Source organism: Ambystoma mexicanum, chromosome 4q (assembly GCF_040938575.1).
Source record: "Ambystoma mexicanum isolate Mex_15411 chromosome 4q, UKY_AmexF1_1, whole genome shotgun sequence".
In the NCBI taxonomy this organism is placed as follows: Eukaryota; Metazoa; Chordata; class Amphibia; order Caudata; family Ambystomatidae; genus Ambystoma; species Ambystoma mexicanum.
This window is the reverse complement of record NC_090928.1, coordinates 253,893,065-253,911,695: the sequence shown is the minus strand read 5'-3', so window position 1 is coordinate 253,911,695 and position 18,631 is coordinate 253,893,065. Positions and strand designations below refer to the sequence as shown.

General features: G+C 44.8%; 1 protein-coding gene across 2 annotated transcripts in view; it reads left to right on the top strand.

Moving 5' to 3' along the window:
- Positions 1 to 18,631, top strand: part of GINS1 (GINS complex subunit 1) — a 295,885-nt gene that overhangs the window by 162,463 nt on the left and 114,791 nt on the right. The window contains exon 5 of one of the 2 annotated variants that reach the window (XM_069607825.1): positions 9,159 to 9,275. The exons of the other annotated variant lie outside the window; for it this stretch is intronic. Within the exon in view, the coding sequence (XP_069463926.1) occupies positions 9,159 to 9,275 (117 nt within the window). The remainder of the gene's footprint in view (positions 1 to 9,158; positions 9,276 to 18,631) is intronic. 2 annotated transcript variants of the gene reach the window in all.

Below are 18,631 nucleotides of genomic sequence, written 5' to 3'. Positions count from 1 at the left end.
CTATGCGCCCTTTCTACTGTAAACAACTTGGAAAGGCCGCAGGGTCACAGTGTATCCAATAGAAATCTTTCCACGAAGAGCTCTGTGCTGACCCATTCTTCTTTCAGGCACTCCTATCATCTGGATGTTTGCGTCTTCTGGAGCGTCCTTCAGCATCCTCCACTTTGTCTTTGAGGGTCTTTGTTGCCCCCATGAGAACCTGGATTTTGTTTAGCATGGATTCCACCACATCTTCCAGGTCACTTATTCGCTGCTCTGCTAATGCCACTCTATCGTTCATTTTCCCCAAGGTCGCCCATACCAGTGATGCGTCTGTACCTACTTCTTGTATCCTAGTTTCAAGTGCCTTTCTTGTCTCTTGTATGGCTGTCATGGGGTTCTCCAGAGTCACCCCACCTGACTGTCAGTGAATTTGGATCTCCTTCCTTCCAGTCCCAGGTCTGCCTGGCTGTTTTAGGTTTGGCACCTACATACGCTTCATTTTCTATTGGCCTTTCACCATTGTGGAGGAGATAATTTGGAAATCAGCGGAGGGTGCATCCCTGTCGTTCTCTGTTGGTTACCCGTCCGATTCCTTGTGGTCCCTTAAGGGTTATTCGCCAAGTTTAGTTCTCTGTCCCCTTATTATCCGCTCCTATGTGCGCCAATCTGGTTCCTGATGTATAGCTTGTAACTTGTTTGTCTGCAATTCACCCTCAGTAGCTGTGGTCTATCAGCTGGTTTTGATAAGTAATTTTTCCCCTGCCTGGTGTTCTGGGGAGTGTTCACCTAGCTGCTTCCACGGTATTAGGCAGTCCTCTGGCTCTCCTGGTCTCCCTGAGTGTATAATAATGCTTTTCTCCGTGTATCCAGGGGTCTCCCGTTGCCTCCAAATGTCTACCCCTGTTCTGTCCTTCCTTATGATTGTCCTGTCGTATGGCGGTACCTGCTTCACGCCAATCTCAGCCTTGGATCGGACTGGTGTGCAGGTTTCACGGCCTCTGTCCTGCAGGTTGTGTGTCTCGGGCCCGTTAGATACCAAATCCTTAATCTTGTAGCTTAATGATATGGGATCGCTTCCCTGATGCCTTAGTGTCGGGTCCCTTTGTGCTCGTTTTCACATCTGGGGTCTCGTGCAGTGGTTATATTTTTCTGGTGGTCCCCCTGTATCAGGCTTTCTCGTTTTCTGCCTGTGGTTGCCCCTATAGTCCGGCTGCCGCATATGTTTTTTAACAGAGTCCCTCGTCCTCTCCAACGTCTCACTTGTCTGTGTTATTTCCTTTGCAGATTCCTCGCTGTGGGGTCCTGCCTCTCTGTCCCCAGTACTCCATTCCTTGTATTCCACTCGGCCGTGGGTGCCTTTTCTGACCGCTGGTCGTACCGTGCAGTCTCCGTCAGCGCAGCGCGGCGTCTATCAGTAAGGCGGCAAATTCGCCCTCGTAATGTTGCACGTTTCACCATTGCTAGTGTGCTGGGATGTGCGGTCTGTTTCTGTCCCGCAGTTCTGACAAGATGGTGCCGGGCACTGGGTGCATTCTGTTTCAAGCCGATTCACACACTCATCGCACCTCATCGGCAGCCTGCTGAGTGCCACATTACATGGCGATAACCTTCCGATCATCTATTTGATGGAAATTTAAGTGAATATCGGCCGATTTCAGGATATGTACAGCCACAGAGGCTTAGGGTCCTCATGCTCGCACTGCTCAACAGCGCCCCCAGGTGATACCGTGTTGATGAAAAAAACTTCACTACGAAGTGGGATGAGCCAAGATTTATTGGCCCGTATGTAGTAGAGAACATTCCTCCCTCAGCAGTGAAAGTCCAAGGCAGACAAGCGTGGATCCACCTGAACAACATCAAACTCTACACCGGCAAGGCCGCAGCACTCCCCAACCATCGATCCAAGAGCAAGACAAGAATTTCAGCCTGTGCAGACTCGATCGATGACAAAGGACGATAAGGCTGTAAACTGACGAGTAAATGCAGATTTGCATTTGGACTGTGGCTTGCCACTCCTTATCGATATTATAGCAGGCGTGCAACTCCTTTTGCCTAAGCCACAGGAATCTTGAGAATTAACTTCAGAGAAATGCTGAATGCTGACACTTCATGCATATGCCTAAACGACAACACTTGATTAAGAATTGGAAACGTGAACAGAAATATTGTTTGGCTGATTTTATGGTTCTCCCCGAAAGTAATGTGCATCGTATCGTGCTTGCTATTTTGTCTTTATTCTTCAAGCTTATCCGGCCCTTGTTAGAAGACATGTGGACATCCACACTTTTTTACAGGATCCTAAGAATGGCCCTGTAATCAGAAGGCGGTTTGTAGCAATAGTGGAGGAACTACTGCAGCAACGAATCTGTTAGTTACCTGTGTAAAGTGTTTTTTCCTTCCTTAAAATTGCAGCAAAATGGAAAATGTTGAAGATAATACATTTTCAGAGAATGAGTGAACTCCAGAGTGGCACAAATGGTGGGGATTATTATGTTGGTTCGCAATATCCATATGCACAGTTATGCTTTGTCTTTGTTTCTCATGATTAACTTTTTTATAGGTTTGATCATAAAAAGGTAGAGGTCCCTTTTGATTCTCCCCACTCCAGGAACTCTTGCAGATTTGCCCATTAACAGTGAGCCAAGGTCTTCAGTGTTTTCTCCCCAGCATAGAGCTGCTTTAGCGTTGTTTCCATGGGCTGATATTTTATGGGAAAGACACAGGAGAAGTGCAGAGGAAGATCATAATGGGATCAACACATATCTGGATAGTACAGCACACTTGGGTAATATGTATCAACACATGAACAAAGGTGGGAGAGAGAACGTCCAAGGAGTGCTGCTATGTTTGTGCACTCATACCTTATGCCATGGGAACCTCTAAGATATTCATAGCTACAGAAGTACCAGTGCAAAGAACTTATTACCTGACGCATCTCGCACTCTGCCAGACAAGTGGACAGTTCCAAGGCAAGACAACATCCCTGATATGGGTAACTGGAAAGACATCTCAAAGAGAAGATAATTATGTGCTTGATTTGAAGACACAGAGGGAAGCCAGAAACGAAGGATCTAGTAACCAGATATGAACAGCCTGGAATGAATGGAGCAGGAATCCGGATGGAAGAAAACAAGATGCTAGATTGTCAAGGCAAGAATAAAGAAGAAATTAGGAGATGCCGGAAAAGAGGTCCGCTGCAAATCAATGGAACAGTGTCCAGAAGGGTGGGCTGATGAACTGATTGTGTGTAAAGCAGCGGCATTAACTGGATATTATAAACCAGTTATAGATACTGCAGAGAATGAACACAAGAATCATTGGCCAAAAATGGTGAAGTTGTTGACATGGTTTGACGATAAAGGAGGACCATTGCAGATAGTACTCTAGCAAGTGCGTCCTTGTGGTTCAGAAATATTGGCACAAGGAAAGTTGGAGAGAATCTTCAGTGTGGTCGAATTTTTGATGTACCAGGCATGAAGGATGGAACAGTAGTTCTGATGGACCACTATTGGGCTTGTGAGTCCAGAGCCTACATGAAACTGCCCAAGGACTGGGGAGGGATGTGTTCTATGGTACTTATCATTTTCCAGCTTTAGTGATTCCTCAAAGCGACTTGAACATTGGAGAGTTCAAAAGCAGATGCCCAGTTGAAGAGGAGAAGATCACTTGAATTCCTCTATTGAATAAGAAGGGAGAATTATTTCTCTGCTAAATCAATAGAGGCCTTTGATGCTATGCCTTATGACCATAGGGGTAAGACTGCTTCGATCTTCACAACTATCTTTATACCAGGAATCCAGACAATGGCGAATGTGAAGTGGTTACAGATCACTCGCTGGGAGCACCTGCAGACAATTAACACTACCATAAAAGTATTCATGGCTATTGGGGAAGAATTGAGGGCCATAAGATTGACACTCCAGAACAGCTATGTACTCGATATGATCACAGCACTGGATGGAACAGTTTGTGCGAAAATCAGAGTATCATGTTGCACATTTATACGTCTCATGATGTTGAGAATGGGACCTTGACAGAGGCCATAACGTTGCTGACAAATCTACACAACAAGATGGAAGATGAGACAGAAGATATTGCAGATGACAGCTGGTTCGTGTCCATCTTCTCATGGGTTCCACAATGGATGGCGAATATCTTCAAACTCATGGGAGCAATATTGGTGATGATAATGTTTGGATTCTGTGTGATCAGGATAATTATCGCACAGTGTAAGAAGACAGCAAATAAAGCAGTAGGAATGATCAATGTGTAGTCATGATTTGGACCCAAAGAATTAACGGTTGAAGAGATCAGAAAATATGTAGATGCCAGCATCTTAGCACCTGAGGGAACGAAGTTCCTGAGTCCAAGGAGTCACATGAAGTATGTGGAACGATGGATCTACTGTAGCCCGAATGGACAGTGCAGCCACATGACCTGGAGTGTTGATGGACATGTAAAATCAACGGGTTCCCTGAAGGGAGTAGTGAAAATCTGGACTCCAAAGAAGCACTTCTTCAAGAGAGGATACCAAGATTTGGAGACTGGTGAAGGAGTGGTCGATGAATCAACCAGATGGGTGTGGGGTGTAGAGGAGCAGCGGAATGCCTCTGCAGGAAGTCCCGCCCCCATTTTATATGCTGGAAACCTGAAATTATGACCTGCACGATACCAGTATTTGTGCCTATTCCACTGAGTGTCTTTGAGAAAAGGTATCCATTTAAGAAAACACTGTGATGTACCCTCGTAGAGATGACCATCTCCAGGAGGAGGTTTGTTTGTTTGTTTATTTATTTATTTTGTATAGCGCTCCTGACCCAGAGGTATATGGGCGCTTAAGCATCAGGTTACAGGCATAGGTAAGAACATTTGTACATTTGTGCAGCATATGTATAGTTACAAAAGCAGTTATGAAAGCAGTTATAGTAGAATTAGTAACATCGTAGCGGATACATACATACAGTGCTAGTTATTTGTTGAGTAACCAGGTGATGATCTTAGTTCTGAAAGGTTGAAATGTAGGGGTAGATTTGATGTCCAATGGAATAGTGTTCCATAATTGTGAGGCTAGAACTGGGAAGCTGGATCCACCGGCTCTTTTAAGGGAGTATTTGGGCACTGTCAGTTGTGTATTAGAGGATCTGGTGGTTCTAGTATTCTGTCTTAAGGTGAATTTATTGGTTAAATAAGGTGGGGCCAGGTGGTTAAGAGCTTTGTAGGTGAGGCAGATAGTTTTTAGGTCTATTTTATGTTGGATGGAGAGCCATTTGCATGTGATTCTTGTGGCTGAGATATGTTCTCTTCTGGGAATATTAAGGGCGGCACGGAGTGCATTGTTTTGTAGAACTAGCAGTTTATTGACAACCGTTTTATTGGCACCTACAGACAGGCTGTTGCAATAATCCAGTTTGGATTGTATAAGTGCTCTGGCTAGAGTAAGGCAATTGTTTGGGGATATCAAAGGTCTGCAGGCTCTGATTAGTTTCCCAGTGTAAGCAGTTGCTGAGGCGGTCATATTAATTTGTTTGGCGAAGTTGGTGTTAGTGTCGAGATAGAAACCAAGAGTTTTTACACTTTTGGCAGTGGGAATGGTGTTGCCGTCAATGATGAAGCTAGAGTAGCTAAGGCTGAGATTCCGGATAGTGTTGGGTGAGCCGACAAGGAGCAGTTCAGTCTTGTCATCGTTCAGGCAGAGGCCATGTGTGGCCATCCATGCCTGAATGATGGAAAAGACTTCACCGATCCTGTTGGCGTCCGCGTTGTAGTTGCCTGATAAAGTGAGGAGTATCTGGGTGTCATCTGCGTAGTTGGTGTAGGTGACACCCAGATGGTCCAGTTTATCGAATAGGGGCTTTGTAAATATATTATACAAAGTGGGTGAAACACAAGATCCTTGTGGGACACCGCAGGTAATGGGAATAGGGTCGGCTGCTGCTATGGGTGAGAAGACTCGCATGGTCCTGTTGTCCAGGAAGGATTGGATCCATGTGACCGCCGAGTGGGAGAAGTGTGCTGCCGATGATTAGTGGTTGCACAAGATTTTGTGGTCAACCAGGTCAAAGGCAGCGGAGAGGTCGAGGAGAAGCAGGATGGCAGCCCTCCCTTTATCTTTGATTTCGTCTATCTGGCTCTTGAGATCAACAAGGGCCGTTTCCGTCCCATGTTGGGGACGGAAGCCAGATTGGCGAGTACCTAGTAATAGGTTAGTTTCAAGGTAATCCTGAATTTGTAAATAGGCCACTCTGTCAAGAATCTTTAGTAAAAATGGGACAGTGGCAATGGGTCTATAATTTGTGGGTATGTCTGGGTCGAGGGTCTGTTTTTTTAGCAAGGGTAGGACCCAGGATTGTTTCAGATTACTTGGGACCATGTTGTTAGGGGGAGAGATCCCTGGCAGCATCCTTGATAATCTGTGCGGGGCAACTGTCCCCCTTGCAGTTCGAGGGTTTCAAGGATGCTATAATTTTTTGTACTTCAGGTATGGTAACCTTTTTGAAGGTGAAGCCTGAGCTAGTGGCGGTGAGTGGGGGATGGGTGGGTCTGGAGGTGGGGTCATGAGTGAGCTGTTGCCGTTTGTTTCCAATTTTAGTTTGGAGCCCTGAAATTTTGTTGGCAAGGGCATTCTGGATCCCTGTGCACCAAGGTTTATCCTTTGTGCAGGTATCTTCGGGAGGAGTGGGGTTTTCTAATTCCTTTAAGATGTTAAAGAGCTCTTTTGTGCTGGAGCCTGCCTGTGAGATCCTGGAATTAAGAGATTCTTTCTTAGCACGTGTGATCTCATTTTTGTAGAGGGTGGAGATGTTGGTAAGGTTAGTTCTATTGTCTACTGAAGGCACCGATTTCCATAGTGATTCAAGTTTGCTTTTTTGTAGTCGGAGACGTTTGAGCTCTGGGGTGTACCACGTATTCAGGTGCGCTTTAGGTTTCCCTTTGCGCATTTTTAATGTGGCAATGGTGTCGATAGCTTTAGCCATGGAGTCATTATAGGCGTTGAACAGCGAGTTTAAGTCAGTTGTAGTTGGTAGGGCGTTCAGAATGGGGGTCACCAGAGGCATTAAGGCTTCAGCTGTGATGTTGCTCTTTTTCCTAGTTAGGCAGGCCGGAGCCCCAAAGGAATATGAAGAGGAGAGGAAAGGAGACTGGTGATGTCACAAGAAATGAGCGTGACGCACTGAGAAGAATGGTTAAAGAAGAAGATGCATAGACCTTATAGAATCTGATGACGAAGTAAAGAATCAAGCAAACTTTCATATGCGGAATGAAGATTGCACATGTGAAGAGCACTGCAGAAAATGCAAGTTTTTATAACTTTACAGATGCAGTAACGCAAGTAGACTAAGTGATCATAAAGGCTAGCTATTTGTAGTGAATAGACTTCATGCGGTGTCGCCATTGTATAGAATTCTGGACATCAGTGTCACATATTTAGTAAGTTCAGACCCATGAAGCAAGAAGGATCGGAGAGCTGTGTCGCAGTAAGAAAACAGCTGAAGATCGAGGAAAGTCCTGGAATAGCTGTCTGCCCTGGAGGTCAAAGGATGGAGCAGCCAAGAACTGGTTATCTATCCTTGAACAAGTGAACGTGAGAAGCTGAATCTGCCCTTGTTAAGGTGCAGGAAAGAACACCATTAGTGGCAAGTTTATTAATTCAAGACAATTAAAAGCTGCAAAACAGGCCGAAATACGGTCCCCCGTCACGTGAGGATGGAAATAGGAATTGGGCGTACAAACCAGACTATAAGAGTGTGCCTATACTCCCTTTTATTCTCAGGAGCAGTGATGCTTTGCAAGGACAAGTTCAAAGACAATCTGAATGGCAGAAGGCACGAGAGATGTAGAGCTAATTGTGTGGGGAGACAGTTAAGTCCACCCGCTGGCACCTGGGGTACCAGCTTATGTGCTGCTAGTGAGCCGAATGTTCCAGAAGGGTACAAGCGTGCAAACCAATTGTAGAAGCGCACATAAAAAAGGGCCTTATATTTTGATAGCCAATGGGGTATCATGTATCTTGTAACTAATGAAGATGACTTGCACTAGGGTAGGCATAGGTTGTCCACCTGACTGTAGAGACCCAATCTTAACCCGTCCCTATATAGAAAGTATACTTAGATGTTCCCCTTAGTCCAATGACAATCCCCCATACGTTTTCTTAGTTTGCTGCGTAGTAGGACATCATGTATGACGCATTTTTGCTATAAAACAGTTGTTTATTAATATGTTGAGCACAATCGAACGTCCTTTGTTGTCCGTTGTAACTCCATGTTTTAGGTAATTGAAAATAAAACAGTCGAAGGAGCCATGTTGCCAACTTCCTGAGTCAGTCTTCTTATTTGGTGTAAGTTATTCTGCCTCCCCATCCTTGTATGACGTGTTACTGATTAAAAGGGCCCCCGTTGGTTCAAAGTCCAATACCAGCAACACCTCTATGAAAAGATTATCTGTTAATCCCTAAAAGATTTCTGAACCATCTTGCAAGCTGACATATTTGCTCTTGTGGTTTGATGGTGGAAATGCCCTACTTTCCAGTGTATGGAAGTCCGCCATTTTCACACTTAATGACACTAATGCAACAGAGCACCACATAAATGCCATGTTTTATGAGCACTTTGCACCCACCATGATCTCACTTCAAAGCCCACCTTTGGAAGTCAACACTTTTCATAATGGCTTGCCTCTGCTACCAAATGTTCCACTGTATACAGACCATCTACTGGCTGAAAAACTTATCTGGACACACATTCGCACACCTACCACAAGACTAAAACATTCTCACACTTTTTCTCTGGAGACGCCCCACATGATTTTGTCTGCAAATCCCAACTCTTTAAACTGTGGCCCCTCAAAATCTTTCTTTCGATGGGAGATGCAAACGGACCTTTTTAATCTCTAGCATCGAATTGCTCTGTCAGTATCTGCCAATATATGCCTCTAACTAGAGCAATGTCACCAAAGTATTCCAAGACACAAATTGTATTCTGTAGGATGCATTTACATTTTCAGGGTTTTTTGTTTTTTGGGGGGGATCCTTTGCACCCTGTAAAGTGAGCCTGGTTTTCTGTTCATCTACTTTGTGAAGCTGTCATTTCTCTTGGGCATGACGCACATTAAAGAAAATTGTACATAAATGCATGAAAACTTTCTTGGAATCATGTTCTACTCTTTGCATTTGTCAATAGACAGACTGGTTCAGTCAGTATAAGAAGTCACTCGCTACATACATGAGGTCGTTGGGAGGTAATGAGGGTCTGGATATCACACAGGATATGAAACCACCAAAGAGCCTTTATATTGAAGTAAGTATACTGTTGTGAATTTGGAAATTGTGGGTTTGGGTTTGCACTATTATTCAGTAGTATAGGCATCACATCTTTATATAATAGTATAGAAAATGCTAAAAAAAAAAAGAAACCCATCACAAAGTACTTTGTTTTTAATTAATATAAATTATATTACATTTCACAGTGCCCCATATATATTAAAGGGTAAGAAATGTTTATACATCTGTGACAAATTATCCTAATGGAGGAGAAAAGCAGGACTTAAAAGAATAAACCCTTTCTATCAGAGTGAAATGTGCTGTCGGCATGCATTGCTTTGACTGATATACAGTATGACCGTTAGAGTTTGTTAGGAAAATGTTTTTTTTTTTTTGTTGCATCTTTCCCGCCATACATTTCTATGCAACACACTTTATTTTTGCTTGTTTTGTACCCTGTCCTGACTTTTTAAATGTCGGTAAAGCCTTGTGCTTTACTCCCCTTGCCTGTTTTGCTAATTCTTATGGGGTAACTGACTAGTCTCAAAGACTGTCAGTAATGAGAGACTACATTTCTTTAGGAATTTTTGTATTGTTACATTTGCACACATCACCTTACAACGAAGTGCAGTTAGGATACTTTGAATCCTACTTTACATAATGGCTTTTTGTTTACTTTGACAATGTGCCTAAAACAAGCTGGTTGCAGCTGTGATATTTGTACCATTTTTGTCTGATTTTACTTTGTATTGTATTTATTTATAATGCGCACCTAACCCAAGGGTAGCCAGGCGCAAAGGCAGCAAGAGGGTTGCAAAACTTAGTTACATACAGTAGGGTGAGGTCCAGCTGCGGTTACAGTGCCGGACGTATCACGCCAAATAGGAAGGGTAGAACATATACACTATAGGCAATACTATATACATATTTACATTCAATGAGGTAAGGAGCCACATGGTAGTGGCGCATCTGGGCATCGGAGGGTCGTTATGAGTTGAGAGATTTGAGCCAGTGGATAGTCCTGGCTCTGAACTGGTGGTAGGGTAGGTCCTCCCTGCAGGTAGGAGGAAGGGAGTTCCAGAATTGCGCTGCTTTTACTGGAAAGCTATTGCCTCCAGACATTGTACGTTTGAACCTGGGCACCAGAAGAAGGTTAGAATTGGCCGTTCTCGAGGGTCGAGAGAGGGTGGGTATAGTAAATCTGGCGATGAGGTATTGAGGGGCTGCTTGGTGGAGGCATTTATGAATCAGAGATGCCGATTTAAGGAATATCTTGTCCTTGGTGGATAGCCAGTTGACAGCTCTTCTGGAATCTGAGATATGGGCTTTCTTCGGGATACTGAGGGCCGCTCTAAGGGCATTATTTTGGAGGATTTGGATTTTATTTGAGATATATTTGTTACAACCTACATATAGAGCGTTGCAATAGTCCAACTTGGACAGGATCAGCGCCCTGGCCAATGTGGTACAGTTGGTGGGGGAGAGAAAGGGTTTGGCTGCCCTAATGAGTTTGCAAGTGTAGGAGGTGGTGGAGGCCATTGCATACACTTGTTTGTTGAAGGTAAGGGTGGAATCTAGATAGAAGCCGAGGGTTTTAACCTCCTTAGCTACCTTGATCTTGTTATCGTCCATTATGAACGATGAGTATTTGTGGCCCAGCTTATTGAGGTAGTGTGTAGAGCCTAGAATAAGGAGTTCCGTCTTGTCATCATTCAGGCATAGACAGTGTGAGGCCATCCATGCCTGGATGATGAGGTACACTTTATTAACGAAGGCCAAATCCTTGTCGTAATCCCCCGACAACGGGATGAGGATCTGGGTATCATCGGCGTAATTAGTGTAGGTGATACCCAGATCGTCTAGATCATCGAAAAGGGGCTTTGTGAAGATGTTATAAAGTGTAGGGGAGACGCAAGATCCTTGAGGCACGCCGCCTGAGGTGCCTGATGTGAAAGACGCATTTATTAGTTTGGTAATAAATGGTGCGAGATCACGGGCTGCATCCTTAATCAGTTGAGCGGGGCATAGGTCTCCATGGCAATTTGAAGGTTTGAGGGTGAGAATAGTATTTTCTACCTCTTTGGTGGATACTTTATGGAAATTAAAGGGGGGGTTGTGCGCTGGGGGGGATGATTGAGTCAGGTGAACCTTTTTATGGGAGGCGATACTCGGCTTAGTAGAGGAGAGCAGAGATTCTTTTTTAATTCTTATCTTAGTCTTAAGGGAGGAGATTTTGTTCGCTAGGGCATTTTGTATGCCCGTGCACCAGTTTTTATCTTTGATACACGAGTCGGGCACTTGAATCGGAGATTCAAACCCTTTAAGTATTGTGAAAAGCTCTCTAGTGTTAGATTTAGCTTGTGAGATTCGCGTACTATAAGACGTTTGTTTGGCCAATATAATTTCTTTTTTATATTGGGAAGCTAGACTGCTCAAGTTTTTTTTGTTATTTTCTGAGGGGTAAGCTCTCCAGATTTTTTCACAGCGTCACTTTTCCTGTCTGAGGGCTTTAAGATGAGGTGAAAACCAGGAGTTGGTGTTTCCGGGGCTTGCTCTTTTTTAGCTTCAAAGGGGCTGTGACACAAAGGGATGAGAGCATGATTTTATTATAGATGTCCACCATCGTGAATGGATCTGTATTATCCGGGATGGCATTCAAGGTTGGTGTGATTAGCGGGATCAAGTTTTCGGGGGTGATGTTTTTTTTATTTCGGGATTGGACAGCTGTGCTGGGGTTGCCTCTAGGGTGATCAAGATCAGGTAATGGTCTGTCCAAGGCTGCGGGAGTATGGCAGAGACTAGGACTGGGCAGTTATGCACAGCTAGCCAGTCCAGAGTTCTCCCTTTGATATGGGTGGGCTCAGTGATCTTCTGGGTGAAGCCCAGTTCCTCTAGGGTGTTATTGATTGTACTGGCATTGGGTTAAAGTCTCCTAGTAAGACGCGTTGTGAGGAGTTTTTAAGATTGTTTGATAAGATGTCTGTGAGGTCCTCTTCAAATGACCCTAGAGGGCCCGGTGGTCGGTAGATAAGGTGAATGGAGATGGATTGAGTATTAGATAGTGTTAACTTGGCGGTTAGAGATTCACAGGAGCTAACATTAGTGGGTGATTCAATTGTAATAGGGAATTTAGTTTTGGCTATGATGGCAAGACCTCCGCCTCTAGAGGTGGTACGATCAAGTCTTAATAGCGTGTAGTCATCTGGTACCGCTAGCATAATTGCAGGGCCTGCCGTGGGGTGAAGCCAAGATTCGGGTACCGCTAAGAAGTCCAGGTCTTCGTTGTGTAGCAGGTCGGCAATGTCTGACGCATGAGCTACCATGGAGCGGGCATTTATTAGTGCACCCTTGGTCCAGAGATCTACTGGGTTTAGGGGGTGGTGGCACAGATTCGTGCATACTTTTCTGGTCACGGATGGGCTCACGGTGGAGTCTACTGTTCAATTGAAGAGGGTGTAGGGATGGATTCCTAGTCACCTTATTGTGGGCTGGTTTAGATAAAGGGTCATAGAGCCTTGGGAGCCTGGCACGTAATCTAAGGTTCCTCATGAGAACAGGGCAAGGTGTGGAGATCATTTCAGTTAATGTGTATGGGTTATATGCGGGCTCAAGTGCTGGTAAATTGGGTAGCATGGTTAGGTATTGGCTGTTCAAGATGTGCAGTATTGATCTCAGTAACACTGTATAAAGCGCATGGAGATACATTGTGATATTGGGCAAGATAGGGCTAGTACAGTGTAGTTGTTGTTCGGTAGCGTAAGGTCTAGTCTAATGGGTCACTTAAATTCGATTTCATCAATCAAGGCACAAAGGCATAGGTCACTAGCAGGGTGCATGGGCAAAGGGTCATCTGAATTCGATTTTAGCAATCAGGACACAAAAGCATAGGACACTAGCAGGGTGCATAGGCAATGGGTCACCTAAATTCGATTTTAGCAATCAAGGCACAAAAGCATAGGACACAAGCAGGGTGCATAGGCAATGGGTCACCTAAATACGATTTTAGCAATCAAGGCACAAAAGCATAGGTCACTAGCAGGGTCCATAGGCAATGGGTCACCTGAATTCGATTTTAGCAATCAAGGCACAAAAGCATAGGTCACCAGCAAGGGTGCATAGGCAATGGGTCACCTAAATTCGATTTTAGCAATCAAGGCACAAAAGCATAGGTCACTAGCAGGGTGCATAGGCAAAGGGTCATCTGAATTTGATTTTAGCAATCAGGGCACAAAAGCATAGGCCACTAGCAGGGTGCATAGGTAGAGGGTCATCTGAATTCAATTTTAGCAATCAGGGCACAAAAGCATAGGTCACTAGCGGGGTGCATAGGCAGAGGGTCATCTGAATTCGATTTTAGCAATCGGGGCACAAAAGGAGTGTCATCTATGAGGCAAATGTAAGGCACAGGCAAGTAGGTACAAAATTAGGCAATACATATGTGCTAAGGCTGGTAGCAATTGTGGGCGAACAGACTCAAGTTCAAGTTGTGAGGCACAACAGAGTTCGGCTATACAGATATCCTAATGTTAGCGTCAGATGTGGGCCTACTAGGTAATGGACAGTGCAACGTATACAGGCATAGTTCAAGTGTCATTGCATAGTGATCATTAGTGGGCAGAGCAGTAGTTAGTTAACGGGGCTGGAATGCAGTGATCAGTAGGACAAGCATTTCAGGTTATCAATGAAAGCTGGTTTTAGGCATAGCGTCAACAGCAACTGACTTGGAATGGCAGATGCAATGTTACAAAAGTTGCGGGTCAGGTACAATATAATGATATGAGTCCTGCAGTAAATGCCCCTAGGGCCTTATCGTGAGAGTCTCAGTGGAGCCGGAGAGGTAGATGAGGTGCAGCGCCTGTGCGCTACCATTGCGCTAACAGGCGCAAACGGGACCTTTGTACGGCTCTCGTGCAGGCCGGCGTATCCGCCTACCGGCGGAAGCAAGGGGCTTTGAAGTGCCCGGAACGAGGCTCAGCCTCGCTGTGGTGCCGCGTCGCGCCCGGCATGGAGGAGTCAGGCAAGTGGGAGGGACACGGTCAGGCAGGCCGCCGTGTGCTCTGCAGCGGGTCTGCAGTTGCTGCGTGGGTGGTCTTCTGGAGAGGAGGGGGGGGGCTCCTGCCCTCTACCCTCGTCGGAGGTCGTCTGCACTCTTGTGCACTTTAACCACAAATGGCTACTAAAGGTGTCTAGCACTCTACAATGACCTTGCCAACGGTTCTTCGATTGTTCTTTGGCCTTTTTCCTGCCTTCTCAAGACAGGAAGTGCCTTGTACGGAAATCTTTCCTGGGGAAAGCTGTGGCTTTTGCAGGCTAAGGACGTCTGTCTGTCTGTCTGTCTGTGACTGTCTAGTCCCAATACACATCTCTGGTGCCAGAAAGTCTGTTGCTGGGAAAACGCAGTGAATAGTGGCTATCCATGATTCGACAGCCACTTGCTGATTTAATGGTGCCGATAATTGTCATTGGTGGGCTAGCTCCCAGCCTGCATCTTGGATAAAAGTGGGGCTACTGCAACTGTTCATCAGATCATTGTTTGAGCCAAGAGGACCAGACCTCGGATGACCCGAAATCAACCCCTGCATCTGATAAGCGTTAACTCCAGTGTTGTCCTGGAGAAGCCCTGCGCCTCTGTCCTCATGTCAAGATGGCTTTTGCTAGTGCTTCAACCCCTGGACTGGTGGGTACAATCGGTCTCGACCCCGACCCCTGCTTGAGGATCCATGCACGCAGAGCTTTTGGAAGTGTCCCTGGACCAACTGGTCTACTGACAAGCTTTCTCCTGGGCTACCTGCTACCTCGCTGCAGTCTTCTTTTTTGATTGTAGCCTTGGAACTTGGCAGATTCTCTAGGTTGTGCCACAAGTCGCATGCTCCTGCTTTTTCAGCCGTCTCGCTCGAGGGAAGCTCTGCTGGAGCTGCTCTTGTGTTTGCTTCTGTTCAGGTACCCATCAGAGCCAAACTTTGTTGGATCTTGTCTTCTGCGTCTTCCTGAGGTGTCCTGTGGCTGTCTCGCCCACAATCTTCACTTGGGTCTTCAACTGGAAGCTGTCTGGAACAGATTCCTAATTATTGCGACTGATCAAAATTAAATCCTGTGAAGCAAAGTACATTTTCTGTCTATATGACCCTTGTAGAAGTAACGAAGAACAAGCTTGGAATGGAGTCTGGAAACTCAAACCATGGTTTCCGGAGAACTCTGACCGGGGGAGGGGGGGGTAAGTCTGCATACCTGTTGGTTTCTCCCCCTGCCTCCTGTAGGATAGCTAGGGCGCAAAGATCTGACCCTAAATCACTCTTACCTGACCTTTTGGCGGTGGAACCTGGTTTAATGATCCTGCCCTACGACTATCCTAGTGTGTTGGTTTCAGTGAAGTCCTAATCAGAACTTTACTTGAACGTTGATCTAACTTTTGATAACTTTTTAATTATAACCACTGGCACTACTATTTCTATAGAATTTACCTGAAGTATATGCTTTGGGTTGGACTTTATAAGATTGTGGGAAGCTGTTTTGTCTGGACTTTAAAGGAGTTCTGTCTAGTCTATGCATTTGACTACTCACCTGGGTTGCACTGGTAATTGATTCATATGCATTTCTATTTCCCTTAAGGGTGTGTGTGTGTATGTATGTATGTATGTATGTATGTATGTATGCATGCATTTTATAAAGGTTTTGTGTGACTTTTCCTGATTTTTAGCTACTTAGTGTGTGAACTAAAGGCCTTATTTGTATTTGCTTGCTGTCTAACTTGAATACTGGTGTTGCTCTGTGTGGACTCCGTGTAGCCCCAGACCACGTTAACACCCTTGACGAGACAGCCTTGGCCACTCTGCTGCCTCACCTTGATTGGGGTTGGCTAACCTCTGTCTTTTGTTTACCATACTAGGGTGGCCTACCAAAATCCTCCAACTAGCGTGGATTTTGGAATCCATTTTAAGAGTTTATATCCCCTTCAGTGCCCCTGGGTTTGCTAGGGGGAACTCTGCGGGCTGAGAAAGGGGGGCATATGGATTAAAGCACATGCGAGTCATCCAACTATGTTGAAGTTACTGAGGAAACACTTACCTGAGAAACTGAGGGGACTGGGGAAGTCTCTGAAGGAACGTTTGTCATAGAAAGCCAAGAGAGACTGGTGTCGTTTCTGAGAAGCACTTGTCTAACAAAGACATGTCGGTTGTAAATTCATTTAAGGATTGCTTGCCCGACAGAACCAAGAGGCTGGTGAGATCTCTGAAGGAATGCTTGTCTGACAGTAAGCGGCTATGGGAGTCTCTGAAGGAACCTCGTGTAACAAAGCCAAGATGCTGATGGAGTTGCTCAGCTTCTCTTGAAGGACAGACCTGAAGCTGGGAAAGGCTCTCAGGGAACACTTGCCTGGGCAAGCCAAGTGGAAGCCGACGTCCCTTATGAAATGCTTGCCTGACTAAGAAACGAGGGTAGGGTAGTCTCTGAGGCAGTGCTTGCATGACCAAGCCAAAAGGCCTAAGCTTCTGAAGGAGCACTTGCATGACAAAGTCAAGAGACGGTGAAGTCTTTTCGAAATGCTTGCTTCATAAAGCCAAGAAATTGGTGGAGTCCCTGTCTCAGACTTTGAGAGAGCACAGAAGTGTCTAATTTTTATAAAGTTAATCTTCAACTTGCCGCAATTCGTTATTAAGTATGAAGTTTTCTTGGTTTACACTCGCCTTATTGACTACTACTCTCTACACTAATAATGACACGATATTTAAAAGATACGATGGATTCGTTTATATTTTAGAAGTTTTTTTAATGAAGTTACTCCTGCTTCTGCATTTTTGGCGACAGCTTCTGGAGCTTGCCCTTTATCCGAATTTTAAAAAAAAAGAAATCCCCAATCAAAATAATTTCCCTCAATGAAACATTTTGCTGGCTAAAGTTTCATAGATGGGCTGAGTGTCCTGTGTGAGTGGAAAGATGTTCTTTAAATAAAAATAATAATGCTTACATGCTTTTTGCGATCCTAAATTACTTTGCAATTTATATATGAAAGCATATTTTGTATGGAGGGGTTATGCCTGCACATTCTGATCGAAACGCCTGTTTTATGGAATACGCTTCGATATTGCCTACAAAAAGATCTTCTCTGTACATGATCACAACGGCAGTACTGCCCCTCCCACCGTGTAGGATGCCACATTAACAGAAATGGACCTTGTAGGAGCAGCAGTGTTAGGGAGATTTTAACATATAATTACTTACCGAACGAATTCCTTTTTAAAGGAGGACTCTAGTAGGTCGAAAGTGTTTCTATACAGTTGTATCATGGAGTAACCATGTTTGAATGACAGTCTTTACAAGAAACTGTTCTTGTAGCATTTGTCTGGAGGCACAGACACAGGTCTGTGTATGAGCGCATAAAGGATGGAACGATGGCATACTGCTGTGCATTCTAATTTAATTAGGCTACCCTTCCCTTCAGCCTCTTAAAGGATGGCGGACACACCCGACCAGCTGTTAGATTAATTTGTTGTATAGCAGAAAAACGACTTCAACATGGAGCTCTTGGCTCATTGGCTGGCGTTTCCTTGCGTCTTGGCAATATCAGCCCTAGTTTTGGATCTCTCTACATCACTAATTGTACTGTTGCTTCCCATTCTTCCCTCCTGGTGCCTACCTCCACCCTATTACAGGCCCTCTTGTTAAGCGCAGGGAATGATTAGATGGATCTAGGGGATACAAAAAGTGGAAAACCGGATAAAATGTTGTCCTGACTGTCAACCTTTTAGTCAGGGCGGTTAACGTGAAAATATAGTATTTTCCAAGTGATAACTCTAAACTTCCCGTGTTTGGCCTGTAATATGACGATGCAAAACCCACAGGGAGAGGCGATCTCTTTTGTTAATGAAGCATGCACTCCCAGGGCTGTGGCCTAGAAGGAACTCTGGAGATTTCCCGGTAGGCTTCTGTACCCTGGGCCTCTTTTGTGTGGTAAACTTTTTTTATTTCCACATTTTCTCATTGGAAAACGATTGTGCTTTATGAAAATATGCAATATGGGGTAATTTTGAACAGGGCCTCTTTTGGTTCCCAGTCCACCCCTGTGTACTCCAGGATTCGTCTGCCAGTCCACATCATGCTGAAAGTTGTACGTTTTGGATGTGGCCTGATGATGACTGGAGGCATTTCCGTTTGGCGACTTCTCTCATCTGGAAAGTGTTCATGCTTCTTTCACTAACACGGGCACTTCCACATGCAAGTGAAAGAAATATTTTATGAATCCGTGCCTTTCTTTTGCAAGCTGCCCATATTTTACAAATTGTTAAACTAACTTGAAGCTTAGGTGAATGAAGGCTTTTGATGGAAATATTGCTAATGAAATAATTACTATATTGAAATCCAGTGGGGTGCAAAATAGTGAAATAGCGCCATTGT